We start from the raw sequence: 15,952 nt of genomic DNA, 5'->3' as shown, positions 1-15,952 counted from the left end.
AACTAGTTTTACCACCCGTGCTATGCACGGGCCAAATTATCTTCAGAAAAAAATAAAGGAGTATATTTTTTAAAATATAATATTGTTGAATTCTTTGCAATTCAAGAATAAAAACTATTGAAATATTGTATAAATATGATTATTAATATTTTAAAAAACATACTTTTTTACTTCTACATATATCAATCTATCGATCCACTATAAGGGAAAGACACGAGGGAAAGAAATACAAATATCCTTCAAGAATAAATAATATAGAGAAAAAAAAGTAAACAATTATTGAATTCACGATTAAAACTATTGAATATTTTATAAAAATTGATTATTAACCTTTCAAAAAATAAGAAAATATATTTAAAATGAATTAAATCAAAATAAAGAATATATATAATGAAATATAAAAAATTATTGCAAATCAAGAATAGAAACTATTTAAATATTGTATATATTAGATGATAAAGATTTAAAAAACATAATTCTACTTCTACATTTATCAATTTATTAATCAACTGTAACGAAAGAATATGAGGGAAAGAAATATAAATAGAATAGGATATAGAGAAATACTAAACACTAAAGTAAACAAATAAAATTAAATTCAAAATAAATAGTTCATTATAAATTCGATCAGCATAACATAGAATTCAAACACCTTCTCAAAGTGAAGATTACCAACATTTCTCTCCCTACAAAGATAATAAGTACGTTAAAATAAAATATAAAAAAATCAACTTAAATTTAACACTAAAATCATATAATTATAAATACATACCTCACACACCTCATTCTATTATTGATTTCATTATCTGTGTCATAAATATACAATTGAGCAAACTTGGGAGATGCACCATGTTGCGGTAGCAAACTACCAATTAAGTGGTAATTTTGACCATGTAAACGAAAAACATGAGGAGAACGACCAGTGTTCAGACTATTATCAATTTTACCTCCCAAAGAAGTAAAGCAAAACATAGAATTATATGAACGAATATTTTTCAAAAAGTAAACACTTTTGGCATCGTTAGAGAACATCAAACACAATAATACTTGAGGAGGAGTTATCATAAATGGAATCTCAATATTCTCATTCATACAACTAAAGGAATATCTCGGACTCTTCGGTTTGCCAAGACGTTCCTCATACCAAAACAACGAACCACAATGCGAACAGGAGAACATTGCATCACTAATATCCCAATAATATGCAAATAAAAAATTAAAAATAATTAAATTTTTACCACTATTAACATATTTACAATGAAAATAGAAAACAAAACTAAAATTCATTATCTGCAAATCTACACGAAGAGATAAGTTTTCGTCTCAAAATTTAGTGTTTTCTAGTATTTTTTAGCAATTGCATGCCTAAATATTGTTCATAAACTTTTTAATACATCTATGAGTGTGACTATAAATTGTTCACAATCTTGCTTATACATAACATTAAGAGTAGTATTTTTAATACTTAATGTGTGATATAATATGTATGTTTAAAGTATTATATTTTTTTTAACATTGTCATATCTATTTAATTTTATTTTTTTATTTTAACAAAAGAGTATTTGTAATATTATAATTAATTAAAAATATTATAAACAACAACAAAAAGATATTTGTACTCCACTCAACCCATTCTCAATGAAACATTTCATATTTTAGCTGATGATTGTATACTATTTTAATATTTGATATAAGTGTAGTAGTATAAAATAAAACAAATAACAAAAGAGGATGTGTGGATGAAATACAATAAGAATATAGAGTAAATAATATAAAAATATATTTACAGATAAAAATATAAACTATTTATAAAAAGTATTCATAACATTATAAACAATTAAAATATGATAAACACAATATAAATAAATTTGTACTTCTCTCAGCATACTCTAAATGAAACATTTCATATTCATCATGCCATTTTATACAATTTTAATATCTAATAGTATGAGTGTAGTAATATTAAATAAAAGAATTAACAAAATAGGAGATATGTGGATGAAATAGAATAAGATATACAAAGAAAGAAAGTGTATCACTAAATCCAAAAGATAAAAAAAAACCCAAATAATTTGAACAGATAAATAGATCTTGATTTCGTTCGATCGACAAAACATATGCATCCATAAGTGCAAACAAAAAAACTTATAAAAACAACAAACCAGTAGTTTATAAATTTTGAAAAACTTTTTTACAACATTAACAGTAGAATCACTTGTACTATAATTTCATCTCCACAAACTAAAATCTTCAAACCTCCACGACTCATGACTCTAGATATAACAACATACAGTTTGTCCATGACTTGACTTATTTAAAAATATTTACACGATGTGTTCAATTTCAATTCGTTAAGTTTCATTACCATTGATAGAATTTTATATTCTTAATTAAAAAAAATTCACAATAGTTCGAAATATGGAATATTATTATCATCAATACTTTTATACATTATAATTACTATACTTTCCGCTCCATAGTAGTAGAGACATTTTTTTCCGACATGGAGATTGAGAAAAAGATGTGTGAAAAAAGTGAGAGAGAAAGAAAAGTAAGAGTGACAAATGTGTTTCATAATGAAAAATGATTCTACTACTATGGAACGGAGGAAGTATAACTTTATGGATTCTAAAAAGAAAAATATGAGTAATTGTAAATCGAAGTCAACTCAATTTTCACTATATACTTTGAATTTAATTACTTAGTAAAAAAGATTTGAAAATTTTATTTTCCCTCTTAAGTCGAAGTAACACCAAATGTACGATCTAATAATACCAAGAAAATAACACATATTATGTGTTTGTATTAATAAAAATTTTAATGTGATGCTATATTGTTCTTATTTAATAATGACATTAATTTAATTTCACTTCTTATTATTATTTATTTGTGTTTTAAATTATTACTTATTTGATTTAGCTAAATATAAATTCAATTTTTATACCATTCAAAATTCGTGGTGTCTAAAAAATAGAAATATTAGTAAATCAAAGTAAACTAAATTCTAACTATATATAAATTTAATTAATTATGAAAGAAATTTTAATTTAAATATATATATATATATATATATATATATATATATATATAACACGTGGCATTAATCTAACGGTTACATCACAGGATCCAATGGCTGAGATTTGCTTTGATTTTTGACAGAATTTCACTTATGAACCTGATAACATCCCTAATAATAGAGACAACACTCAAATTAAAATTCTATTTAACTGATAAAGATGTACTACAATACTCTAAATTGATTTTATACCATTATTTGAAATCTAAATTATACTTCAAAACCCAACACACTAAAAGCCCATTTAACATTAAACTAAAGTCCAAAAAATATACATTGAATTAATATTTCTCAAACCCTAAAGCTAACATGCGACGCCTCCACATCTCTCAATTCTCTCTCTCCCTCCCTCATTCATTCCTAATAGGCGGCGGAAATCAGCTACCGGCTAGAGCACCGCACCTTCTTCCTCGCCGGCTCTCCTTCCACATCGCCGCGCCTTCTTCACTCGCGGTGCTGCTCTGCCTCCTTCCTTATTCGCTCACGCCCGCCGTCCCACCGTCAGCCCTGCCTTCCATTTCTTCGGCGAGCTTCACGCCCGCCTGCCGACCTCGGCCACTGCTCTCTCTTCTTCTCTCTCACATCGGCGGCCACACGACGACCGCCCAGCCTCATCAGTTCTAGATCAGCCGCCCGCCGCCATCCACCGCCCTGCCTCATCATTTCTTACAACTCTACTTCACGACCGCTTGCCGAATATTATTTTTGAAGGAAAATCGCACAGGCGGCAATGCGGCGCTGGCACTCTTTCTCCTTCCTCTCATTTTTCTCCTTTTCACTTTCTTTATGCTGCAATCAAAAAATCACAAAATCAGTCACACCAATAGTCCTCAAAATTGCAGATTCAGCTAATGACTTATCAATATATAAGTGTTAATCTTCTTTGAGAAGCCACCATTTCATTGCACCAATTTTTTATCCAATAATGTCGGCCTTTTTTCTTGCTAATGAGTGACTTTCCCGTCAGAAACAGTGCCACATGGCTTGCCAAAAAACTGGCCCCTTTATATATTGATAGATTTTATATACTCCATTTCTTAGTAGTTAATGTTACTCTTAAATGATTTGTTTACTTAAATAGAGTATAATTTTTTTTTATATTGAAACAATTTTGTGTTAAAAACAATTTATTAGAATTGTAAAAAATCTAATAACGAGATGAACTTTAACATCATAGGTTAGCTACCTTCGCTACATAATAGTATGCGTGTGTGAGTTGATCAAACGGTAAGACCAAATGTATCTGGTTCAAGTATAATTATTACAGTATTATTTTTAATTTCAGCATCAATTTAATCTGTCAATGGATCGCACGACGAAAAAACAGACGACCACAGCCGAACAACGTGCAAAAGGACTGCAAACTCACAAAAAACAGCAGCATAGAAGCAGCCATTAACGTGATCGACTGCCACGATCCAAAAACGTATCTACTCACAAACTTTGCTATCCTAACCTTCCATCTACCGTCGTAATAACTGTTCACATCTTCAATGACTCTATCCAACAAGGGCACTTTCGTCATTCTAATCGACCTGCTCATGCCATTCCACAAGTCAGCCACATCTTGATCGCTCTTCAAGTAGTTCCAAACAATCCCCTTTTCCCTCAAAATCCTTGCATCATCCTCGCTGTCGATGATCCCGTTCATCAATTCCGTGTACCGCGTGAAGATCAAGGGCTGCGATGCGTCTCCACAGGCCTCGTACGCGACGAGGTTCCTCATCACCACCTCAGTGTTTACATCGACCGACAGCGATGGGAGATGGAATGTAGCTGTTTCTTTGTCGAAATCTATGCCTGGAATGCCTTTATCCGTCCTTGCGAATTCAATTCCCGCGTTGGAGAGCTCAGTCACCGAAGGGATTGTGATTTCATCCATCAGTAAATGATTACTGTTGTTGTTGTTGTTATTCTGGTCTCCTGTATTTCGAGAGAAACAGAAGTACTCGACCTGTTTCAGCATTAGTATGCCTGGAAGATTGGAAATGATTTTCCAAGGCAATGTGAGGATGATGTTGACCGGTTTCGACAACACTAGCCTCTTGATCAAACTAAACGGGCCTGTTTTGGCGGGAGCAGCCTTATTCGGGCCTTCTTCGTCGTTGTCTAGTTCTGTTTCGAATGATTCTTGGAGGTGTGGGAGGATCATGTTGTATAGGAATTCTAGGAGATGAGCGGATTTGTTGATCTGATCAACGCCATTCGATTCTTGGATCATCAAAGGGGAGGAGTCTGTGCAGAGCCCGACCGCCATGGCGTAGAGACGATCATCCACTCCGTCCGTTGAGCCCGAGATGAATGCCAGCGTTTTCTTCAACGAAAATAGTGGGATTTGATTCTCCAACATCACAATATCTCTAAGGATTGCATCATGAAGGCCCGTCTTACGGCCGCTTCCTGTTTTTCTCTGGAGAAAATCCAGCAAGAAGCACGAATCCACGGCCACCATCCAAGCTAAGGTTTCGCCGTTGAGATTGAGGAACTTGTGATAAGAGGCCCGAAACATGTGCTCGGCCCGGGATAATTGGTCGACGAGGTTGTGCAATTTGAGGCCCGGGGAAGCTTTTTGCGATCTTTTGGCTGTGGAGAGCTTATGCATTTCCATCTCGTATAGTTCGGGCCGAGAGTGGTGGTACGGGCCTAACGCTACTAGCTGTGGCACGTAGGATTCCGGGCTGGTGCGCATGAGGAATTTTGGGACGTTGAAGATTGAGACAGGGATGTGGGATTCTTGGTCGAGATCATCTTCGTGGTCCAATGCTTGACGAATGTAGATGATCCAGCGTTGCTCGTCCCAGATTGGATTCGGGTTCGGGCTTTGGTGAGAAGGAGAATGTAGCATTCTTTTCTTTTTCTTTTTCTTTTTGGTGTGCTTTTCGCTGTTACTGAAACAATTTAAAGGGATTTAATTGTAAATGAATGTATTTATATTGTTGGTATAAATGAATGCGTTTCTCATTTGACGGGGGTTTCTAATACTATAATTCAAATTTATTTAATTTAATAGATACAGTAAAATGATTAATTAACTCCGATCGAATTTTCATTTATTTATTGGTTTAATACACGTGTCATTGTTGTATATATGGATATAAAATTAATTTTGATTCCAAAAGTAGAAGAGGCAATCTTCCATTTCCGCGAAATTGACACGCAAGCAAAATATGCTGGAGAAGACTTCGACGAGTTCGAGCGCCGCCACCGGAGCTCCGGCGGAGGATTTGTTCCGATCGACGGAAGATGCGGACTTTACCGGAGATCCCTCCTGGTCTGCAACTGCCCAGGCGTTGAATTTCTCTTCTGGAAACCCTAGAATCGAAGAGATCACAGGCGTTATGCATCTCTTCAAAAACGACGCATCATCAGACCAACTTCCGGTAAACAGACTTGATTCTTAGAATCAAAATTAATCGTTGCCTGATAACAATTTTTGAACTAATCGCTGCCTAGTCTGCTGAAAATTGAGTTATGGCCTTATTGTACTTGTGTTGTGGAGATAGTTTTTGCAATGTTATCTGCTCTTAAGATTATGATTATGATACTGCGAAATGCGAATGGATAGGTATGGACGAACTGAACCAATACTGGTATAGTGGTATAGAGATGTGGTCATTAAAAGTAGTACGGAGTAGTAATTTGTTTATAGCTAGCTGATGTTAGTCCTTCATTAGTGTAAATTTCCTCGTTTTTATTGAAATGATTGAATTCTACATGATGACATGTTCATTTCACTCGTATTTGTAGGTCAACCTTGTGTTTAATTCACTTATAAAAAACAACACTTTCAGTGTGGAAATTTGTTTGTACGATTAGTAGAACTGTATGTTAGAATCAAAAGATGATTGTTTCATGGATATTGTGTAAAGATAAAACACAAATGTGTCTCCCTATACCTCATTTTGCCTTTTGTCTTGTTGTTGCTTTGAAAGTTTTGCACCTTCATTTAACTTTTTAATGTCTTTCAGGTTGAGAGAAATCCTCTTATTTGTGTAGTTGGGGTCCCCAATCACACTACCTATGCAGATTTCTGTCAGTTCTGTGGTCCATTTATTCAGAACATGTTGGAAATGCGAATTGTGAGGTTGGTTGATAATGGCAGATTGTTTGGTTTTGTAGTGGAGGAATTGACCTATTGCTTTCCACTGATGATCTAGTCTGTCTGTGCTAATGCAGGACTGAAGGATTGGAGGATCGCTACAGTGTGTTGATCAGGCTTGATGATCAAAAAAATGCAGATTATTTTTACAAGCAGTACAATGGAAAGTGTTTTTCGTCACTTGAGGTGATTCCCCTGCCCCCATGGTTGTGTATTCATGTGCCGTGCTCCATATCCTTAACCTTTTTATTTCCTTGTATGCACTTTTTATTTCCTTGTATGCAGGAGGAGACCTGCCGCATGTTCTTCACTGTAGATATCCAATATACTGGGTCAATTGAGCACTCACAACCTTCCTCTGCAAGCTTTACAGAGCTGCCTACTTGTCCAGTTTGTCTTGGTACTGTTTTTCGAACATCATTATGGATAAGATGTAGATGTATTACTACTTGCAATACTAGAGGGAATTGGCATCCAAAATCTTAAGATTTGTAACATATGTAATCTGAAACTGTCATAGATTTAACGGTTTTGTGAATGATTTGGCTAATCTTTGAAGCTATAGATTCTGACTATGGTTTACACCACTTTCCAATGGCTGCAGAGAGACTAGACCAAGATACTGATGGGATTCTCACTACAATCTGTAACCACTCCTTTCACTGCTCCTGTATGTCTAAATGGACTGATTCTTCTTGCCCGGTGGGTGCTAATGTTCCTACTGAGAAGTTTTAGGATTTATGATTGTCGTGCCTAAGAATCTATAGAAGTGGAGAGAACACTTTTTTTCCACTTTGTTTGATTATATATCTAGTTAACGGTTGGTAGGTGCTTCTGGGATTAGTCGTGTGAGTTGAGTTTAAGATAAACTTGTATCCAGTGGGATGAAACATCACAATTCAAAGCATTTTTAGATCATGTGAAATTGTGAATTAATTTACTTTCGTAATTAACTTAGTGTGGGTAGACATAATAAGCACATGGTATTTAATATATGGGGTCGAATGTACTCTATTTTAATTTATGCGGTGCTAATCACATTCAAGCTGTGGACAGCTTTGTGACTTGGATCTAGACTAATGTCACTGATTGTGACTTGAACAGGTATGCCGGTACTGCCAGCAACAGCCTGAGAAATCAGTATGTTATGTTTGTCAAACTTCAGAAAATCTTTGGATGTGTCTTATTTGTGGTTTTGTTGGCTGTGGGAGGTATTAAGTTTGTTTTCCATTGAAGGGACTCTATATCCTAATGTATACAAGTATATTGATTTATGACTCTTGACCAGAAAAATTTGATGTTTTCCGATGCATGTCATTGTGTTATAGGTATAGGGAAGGGCATGCCATCGGTCACTGGAAAGAAACTGAACACTGCTATTCCCTTGAACTGGAAACACAACGTGTGTGGGACTATGCTGGTGACAATTATGTTCACCGATTGATACAATCTAAAACCGATGGAAAATTGGTTGAGCTAAATCACCACTGTGCCCAGCATTATGATGGTTCGAGTAAGTCTGCGGGACAGATTGACACTTTGGGTGATGAAGTTGAATATGTAACTTTTATAACTTTTACATTTAGACTTGTTTAATCTTTATCTTCTCTATTTGACAGTTTTTAGTTGCTCCTTAATTATATTATTCATGATGCAGATAAAGAGCGAGTACAATGAGCTTCTTACTTCTCAACTTGAAAGCCAGAAAAATGTGAGTCTTCTCCTCTTTCTAAGCTGCATGGTTTTATTTTCTAGTGAAACTCATTAGATATTTTTATCTCAATTCTCAAAGTGAGAATTGATTTACTACTAAATTACATTCGAGGCATGCATTCGTGGATTTAGCATGCTGCAAAACAAACGTTTTGGTCTATCATATCCAGTCTACTGTTTTACATTGTGGGATGTTGCATACCCACTTACTCTTCTAACACTTTTCACCTTGGTCTCAGTATTTTGAGTCATTACTGCAAGAAGTTGAAGAAGACACTGAAAGGGAATCTTCCTTAGCTATTGAAAAGGCTTTGAGCGAAAACACAAAACTGCTAAAATTGCAAAAGAAGCTTGATAAAGGCATTGAACAAAAGAGATTTCTTGACGAGGTGGGTAATTTTGACATCTATCCTTGTGTATCTAGTACCATGTTTTAATTTGATGACATATTAACAAAAGCAAATGTAGATGAGTTGTTTATTAAGATCACCTCTCATCTTACTCCTAGTGACTTTTCTCGTTCAGATCAATGATAATCTTCTAAGAAACCAAAGCATTTGGGAATCTAAGATAGAGGAGATCGAACGAAGGTAACATTTCCTTCATGCAATATATGAAATATGTCTAAAATGATTTACCTGATTTTTGGTCAATTCTGAGTGATGGAGGGTTTTCCTTCAAATGCATCTAAGCAAAGCACTCCCACTTCATCACTGCATTTGCTCGCTTGAATTATCACTTGACTTGTATCTGGAGGATTGTTATGTTGCAACTAATTAAGAAACACTAGTTCCACTTCCACATAATGAGAGACAAAAGCAGAAAAATCTAAACTAGTCATTTGTATTTTGTAGCCTTCATCACTTACTTATTAGACCCAGGAATTGGTGATTCACGTTGATTTACAAAAGTTTCAGAAACTGCAGTACAACTGTCACCTACTGGCAATTTTTTCCATAAGCACCATACTGCTCCCAGTATTTCCTACAAAGACTAGTCGCCCATCTAAATTCTTACCACGAGCCTTTTGTATGTTTTTTTGTTTTCTCTCTATGGATTGGAAGTTGTTTTTAAAAGAAAACATATGCCAGGGAGAAGAAACTTTTGCAAGTAAAGGACAAAAGAATTGAAGTGTTGGAGGAGCAGGTATGCTTCATTTCAATTGCTTTAGTCTTGTTACTTCAGCTAAATACACTAGTTAATAGTATATCTCAAAAGAGAGAAAAATAAAAGTAAACCACTTAATGACCAGACTTCGTTGCTTATTATGCACTTGCAGTTGAGAAGCTTGATGGCATGCCTTGAAACTCAGAACTCAGAGCAACAATCAGCAGTTTCAGATGAGCCAACCGATAGCAACTCTGAGGCAGTAGTTGCAGAGACATCTTCTGAAAGTGGTAGCAGAGGGACCAAAAAGACGAATAATCGAAGAAAAAAGAAGTGATAACTTAGATGCTGCTTGTTCAAATCATTAAGTGAAACATCATTTCTGCACATAACTCACTCTTGATTGTTTTCTATAGATACCGCAAATAAGTAGGAAAAAAATATGATTGGAGTATTATTAGTGAAGAATGAGCTACACCTTATTAGAGCGAATAAAGATTCGTAAATAGAAAGTTAATATTTTAAGAACTTACTAAAATGAAAATAGTTCCTATTTTTAAGAGACGGAGGAGTATGCAATTATTTCTATTGGTAGCGAATAACGTCATAAACATATATATTACCCAAAAAAACACAATGATGCATTTTTCGATATTAACATTTGATGCACTATTCAATAGGGGGGGTGATTAATTATTAACTCACTCTCTGGTTGCTACTAAAACTAATTTAAGATCATTTATATTAGAAATCTAGTGGTCTAAAATTTTCCATGTGAAATTTTCGTTTTTATTAATTAAATCGAAAAAGATAAAATTTGTCATGTAATATTTTTCAAAAGTTAGTTACAACTAATTTGTTGTAAATTAATCTTAATACCTTTATTGATGTTTTTTGTTGATTGTATTGACATTCCGGGATTAATCTTAATTTAAATATCTAATGGTTATTATTTAATTGTAGTTAGCAATTAAATACTGAGTTAGTAATATTTAAAAGATTTAACTGTTACTCTCGTAGGGCCAGAAATTATAATGATGATATTTGTAATATTATTTGCAGCCCCATTTCTTTTAGGCCCACTACCCGAACCCAAATACGAAATCCCATTCACCTTTAGAATCTACTTGTAGAAAAATGTCGGCTATATCCTCATTTGTATTTTTGTGAGGGATAAATGATTCATCTTAGAAAACCTATCTATCACCACAAAAATACTATCCATGATCCCCCTTTGAGATGTTGGCAAACCTTGCACAAAATTCATAGATTCATCTACTCAGGGATGAATTGGAGTGTAGACAAAAGTGTGTATATGCACAAAAATATTCAACTATCCTCTTTTAATATGGGGCCAATAAAGTAAGCACACAAGATATTACTTCCTCCGTCCCGCTTTAGAAGTTCCAGTTGAGTCGCCCACATATTTTAAGAAAGTGTTTGAGTGTATAATAAATAAATGTTGCAGTGGATGTTGGGATCCACTTTTAATTGAGTGTGTAATAAATAAATGTCGTAATGGATGTTGGGACCCACTTTTAACACTTTTTTTATTTACTTTGTAGGCATTTTTTATTAGGTTATCCCAACCGAGACTCCTAAAACGGGACGGAGGAAGTATAAGTTAGTTAACAAGCACTTCATTCAGGAATACACATTCTATCTCTTTGAAATGGAACCCAAAATTTCTTAAAAGAACATTTCTCGCGAGCAACAAAGATAGAAGCAAGATCATGACCATATACAAATAGAAAGCATTTGCTTCCTTAATTCAAGATTAAGCATCAACCACCACATTATCATTGCCCTTTTGTACATAATCACATATAGGAAAAGTCTCTAAAGTCTCTAGAAAATATACTCCATTCAGCATGATCTTTTGTCAAGTTTATATTGATCACCACTTAAAACTTGATAGACTCTTGGTTTGTTTTGCATATCTTTTTGTACAAACTCCCTATACATAAGATAACGTCGTCAATTATGTAATCTACCTAAAGAAAGAAATCTGTGACGCTTCGATCCTCTCGATGATGATTATGATTTGTTTTAAATTATGTACTTTTATCATTTTAATTATTTAGTTCAATTATGTAGTATTTTATTTTAATTATATATAATTTGGATTAGTTGTTTTAGTAAAATATTTGTATTTTTATTTATTCATAAATTAATTTAATGAAAAAGTATTAAAGAATAAGAGTAATAATATATAGTGATCAAAGATTATACTAGTACTACTAATTAGAAGAACGGTTATACTAGTATAGTATACAACCACACCAATCCATCCCGAACTAGGTGGTTAAACTCTACTGCGGTTACTAGTATCAATAATTGAAGATTACACAATTCGCGCAATTTCTGCGCGCTCCCCCCGAAGTGCATACTATAATAAGAGGTTGAAATTGATTGGTAGGGTACTCAATCAAAAGGATCTTGGACGATCTGAGAATCAATATCAAATACTCCATGTCCATAAAATTCTTGAGAAATATTCATGTGGGTTTATCTACGCAGTACTTAAAATTTGATTGAAAGTTGGAAAAGTATTTGGTATTTAGTTGGGAAGATCTACAAGCAAAAGACCATCAAAGGGTCCCTTTCACTTCACTCCAAAAGATTACAGTGTCATCATGACATCATCAACACAACAGTGTCGTCTTAAAATCTATATACTCTTCCATTACTAATACTGTCAAATCTGCGCATCATGTTTGTGCCATAAACCTAATTAGATACCCACTTAAATGGTGGCCGATAAATTGAGCAGTGGCGGATCTAGGATCCGAAAACGGAGGGGACGGAATATATAGTATTAGCTTGATTTAGTATGAATATGGCTATTTTTTTCATTGTTAGGGCGACGCCAAAGGCAAACGGAGGGGGCGAACATGGTAATTTTACGTCCCGATAAGGGGAAAATAGTCGCACGGAGGGGGCGGCTGCCCCCTCTGCCCCCCCTAGATCCGCCACTGAAATTGAGGTTAGCCGGCCTCATTTTAGCTAAAATTTGAACTAAGGGTCTCCACAATAGTAGAGGCCGTGGGCCTGGGTCAAGCCACAAAACTTGGCTTGGCCACCAAAAATACTTGTTCATGCTATAGTGGACAAGTCCAAGCCACCAAATTAATTTTTTTTTTGTATATTTTAATTCAAATAGAATAAAAATTATCGGACTATAATAATTAAAAAAATCATAAATTAATTTTAAAAAAAAGTTAACAATTACAAGTAAATATATTTATTGAAAATTCAAATTTTAATTATTTCCGTAATTAAGGTGTGAATTGAAATCACAATCCTTAATTAAAAAATTGCCCAATTTTAATTGGGATTTAGTTTTAGAGATGATTTGTTTCTTAAATTAATGCTAATTTATTTTTTTGAAATCGTAGTCCCCTTTATTTTTTTTTTAAAACTGTTGTACTCTCTTTCTCTCTCTCTCTCTCCATATTTCTTTCTCTGCACTTCATCTTCTCCATATTTCTCTCTGCACTTCATCTTATCCAAATACAAAAATTGAAAAAAATAAAATAAAAATCGAACATGGGCTCGCGCCGCGGCTCTCGGCAGCTGTAATAGGAGAGCCGCGGCCCCTGCCAAAGCGCCGCAGCCGAGCCGCCGGTGTGGTTCCCTCCTGGGCGACCCCCCTCCGCTGCGAAATTCCATGGCTCTGACTCTAGGGGCTGCGGGCGCTCTAAGAGTGTCCACTTTAGTTGCCCGGGCCAAGCCACAAAACTTGGCCGGGTCACCAAAAAACTTGGTTTACACTATGGTGGATAAGCCCAAGCCACTAAATAAATTATTTTTTTCAATTTGTGTACTATTTTAATTAAGAAAATGGGGGAAAATGGGTATATTTATAGAATTTGTGTAGGAATGGGGTAAAATAAATGGGTATATTTATAGAATTAAGAAAAAAAAATTGAAAATAGGGAGAGCCGCGGCTCGTGGCCGCTGCAATAGGGGAGCCGCGGGCCGCGGCCGGGCTACCGGAGTGGCGCTCTCGTGGGCACCCCCCGCCCGCCACCGGCGCCCATGTTTGTCACTATAGGGAGCCACGGCTCTCCTATAGTGGATGCTCTAAGGTTGGCCAAGTTCAGATACATTTTTAGTGTAAATGTCATATGAAATAGGATTTTATTCCAATCATTTATACCAAATTTAAACTCGTGAGAATATTATCTATCCACATATTTTTATACATAAAATAAGTGATTTGGTGTAAATTCAAAATAAAAACTTAAAATAGAATAGGTTTTACAGTACTTAGAACTATTTTCTTACTCTGTTTTGAATTTAAAAGTACTGCTGAACAATCGAGATGATCCAAGAACACATATTTAAAAAACAATATGGATATTAATATCTTTGTTTTAGAATAATTATAAGTCAAAAGAAGTGTGGCTGTCTCGGTAAACAAGGTGAAGTCACGCATATAGCTAGTCTGATCAGGTTATTTTCTAGAAAGAAAAATTGTATACTCCATATACCAACTTCCAAATATTACTCCATATGAGCTTCACAAATCAAACAATATAGACGAATATAATTAAAAATAGTTTACCTTTTAGTACACGCCTTTCAATCTGACCACAAAATCGTCTATATATTGGCTAACAAATGTTTTAAATCCGCATAACATAAGAATATCGAAAACAAATTATTGCGATGATCTAATATTAATCGAGGATATAGAATCATAGATCATGGACGGGGATGATTATGAAGATGTGGATGAATATTGCTTTCTCCATCCATAAAAAGTAGACAAAATTATAAATATTAAAATTTTTAATGTGTAATTGATAAAGTAAGAAAGATGAAGAGAAAGTAATGATAAACTAATATTGGATTATGGAGTCTATATTTAGTATGATGCATGGTGTTAGAATGTTAGTATTGGTTTAAAATTTTTTATTTTTAAAAAGGGAAATTGGTCTCTAAAACCATGAACTTTGCCTAAAATTTGGTATTTCCCATGAACTTTGAAATTGGTATATAATATCACAAACTTTGCATTTTGTTTGGTATTTTCCACGGCATATTTATTACTATATTTGACTAACTTACGAGGCTTTTATCATACTTGACACAATTAAATCATCGTGGTTTTCAACGTGACTTTTTATGCTACATGTTATGAACTTAAAAAGTGGTTTCAAATATTATAAAACATATCACGGTTGCTTATGTTAAATAAGATTTTGATGAAAATATCTTATTTGAGTGAGTTCGGGAAATACCAAACAAAATGCAAAGTTCGTGATATTATATACCAACTTCAAAGTTCATGAGAAATACCAAATTTTAGGCAAAGTTCATGGTTTTAGAGACCAATTTTCCTTTTAAAAATAATCTAATTTTGGTGGACATGGCAAAATATAAATAGTCTTTTTTTTATATATATACGAAGCATTATTAATTAAATAAATCTGTATAGGTGATTGAAAATAAGTGATTGAAAAATGGGTGATGCATTTCTGTCATTAAAAAGACAAGTATATCCCGTCTGCCAAGCATGCAATCTTACTACTAATAAATGCCATTGTCCCATCAACACAAATCTTTTACACTTTTCCAATATCTTCTTCAATAAATTTCATCTGATATTACGCTCATTACATTTATTATTAGAAAAATAAAATAAAATGTCGTAATATTTCTTAACAATCAAATTTTGTACAACCAAAAAAGTTTATACTACTACTAATTTGATGTATTTATTATGTATTAAAATAATAAATATAGTTAGTGAACATGTTAAAAAGACTTATTAGTTTTTAGCCTCATTTTCAATTTTTTTTTTATATTTGAATTGTCTCTATATTATTTTTTAAATTTAACTTAAACTATGCATTAATTATATTTATGGTTCTAAAAAAGTAAAAAATTTATACACAAATCAGAAATATATGTTCATAATATTATGCATGTTCAATATACACCAATAT

At 33.8% G+C, this 15,952-nt stretch overlaps 2 protein-coding genes across 2 annotated transcripts; one reads left to right on the top strand and one right to left on the bottom strand.

Moving 5' to 3' along the window:
• Nucleotides 1–3,775: 3,775 nt before the first annotated feature.
• LOC125189338 (putative UPF0481 protein At3g02645) lies at nucleotides 3,776–5,921 on the bottom strand. Its single transcript, XM_048086623.1, has 2 exons — nucleotides 4,446–5,921; nucleotides 3,776–3,865 (listed from the first exon to the last, which is right to left on the bottom strand). Exons 1-2 carry the CDS (start codon nucleotides 5,919–5,921, stop codon nucleotides 3,776–3,778), a joined length of 1,566 nt encoding a protein of 521 aa, XP_047942580.1.
• Nucleotides 5,922–6,207: 286 nt separating this feature from the next.
• On the top strand, nucleotides 6,208–10,460 carry LOC125186799 (BRAP2 RING ZnF UBP domain-containing protein 2-like). The gene is made up of 12 exons (XM_048083240.1): nucleotides 6,208–6,456; nucleotides 7,045–7,160; nucleotides 7,253–7,361; nucleotides 7,461–7,575; nucleotides 7,780–7,877; nucleotides 8,280–8,386; nucleotides 8,504–8,735; nucleotides 8,833–8,886; nucleotides 9,128–9,277; nucleotides 9,414–9,478; nucleotides 9,980–10,034; nucleotides 10,168–10,460. The coding sequence occupies exons 1-12, from the start codon at nucleotides 6,244–6,246 to the stop codon at nucleotides 10,330–10,332; spliced, it is 1,479 nt and encodes a 492-aa protein (XP_047939197.1). The 5' UTR covers nucleotides 6,208–6,243; the 3' UTR covers nucleotides 10,333–10,460.
• Nucleotides 10,461–15,952: the final 5,492 nt, after the last annotated feature.

This window comes from Salvia hispanica, chromosome 5 (genome assembly GCF_023119035.1).
Source record: "Salvia hispanica cultivar TCC Black 2014 chromosome 5, UniMelb_Shisp_WGS_1.0, whole genome shotgun sequence".
Lineage (NCBI taxonomy): Eukaryota > Viridiplantae > Streptophyta > Magnoliopsida > Lamiales > Lamiaceae > Salvia > Salvia hispanica.
This window is presented reverse-complemented; position numbering and strand designations above follow the sequence as displayed.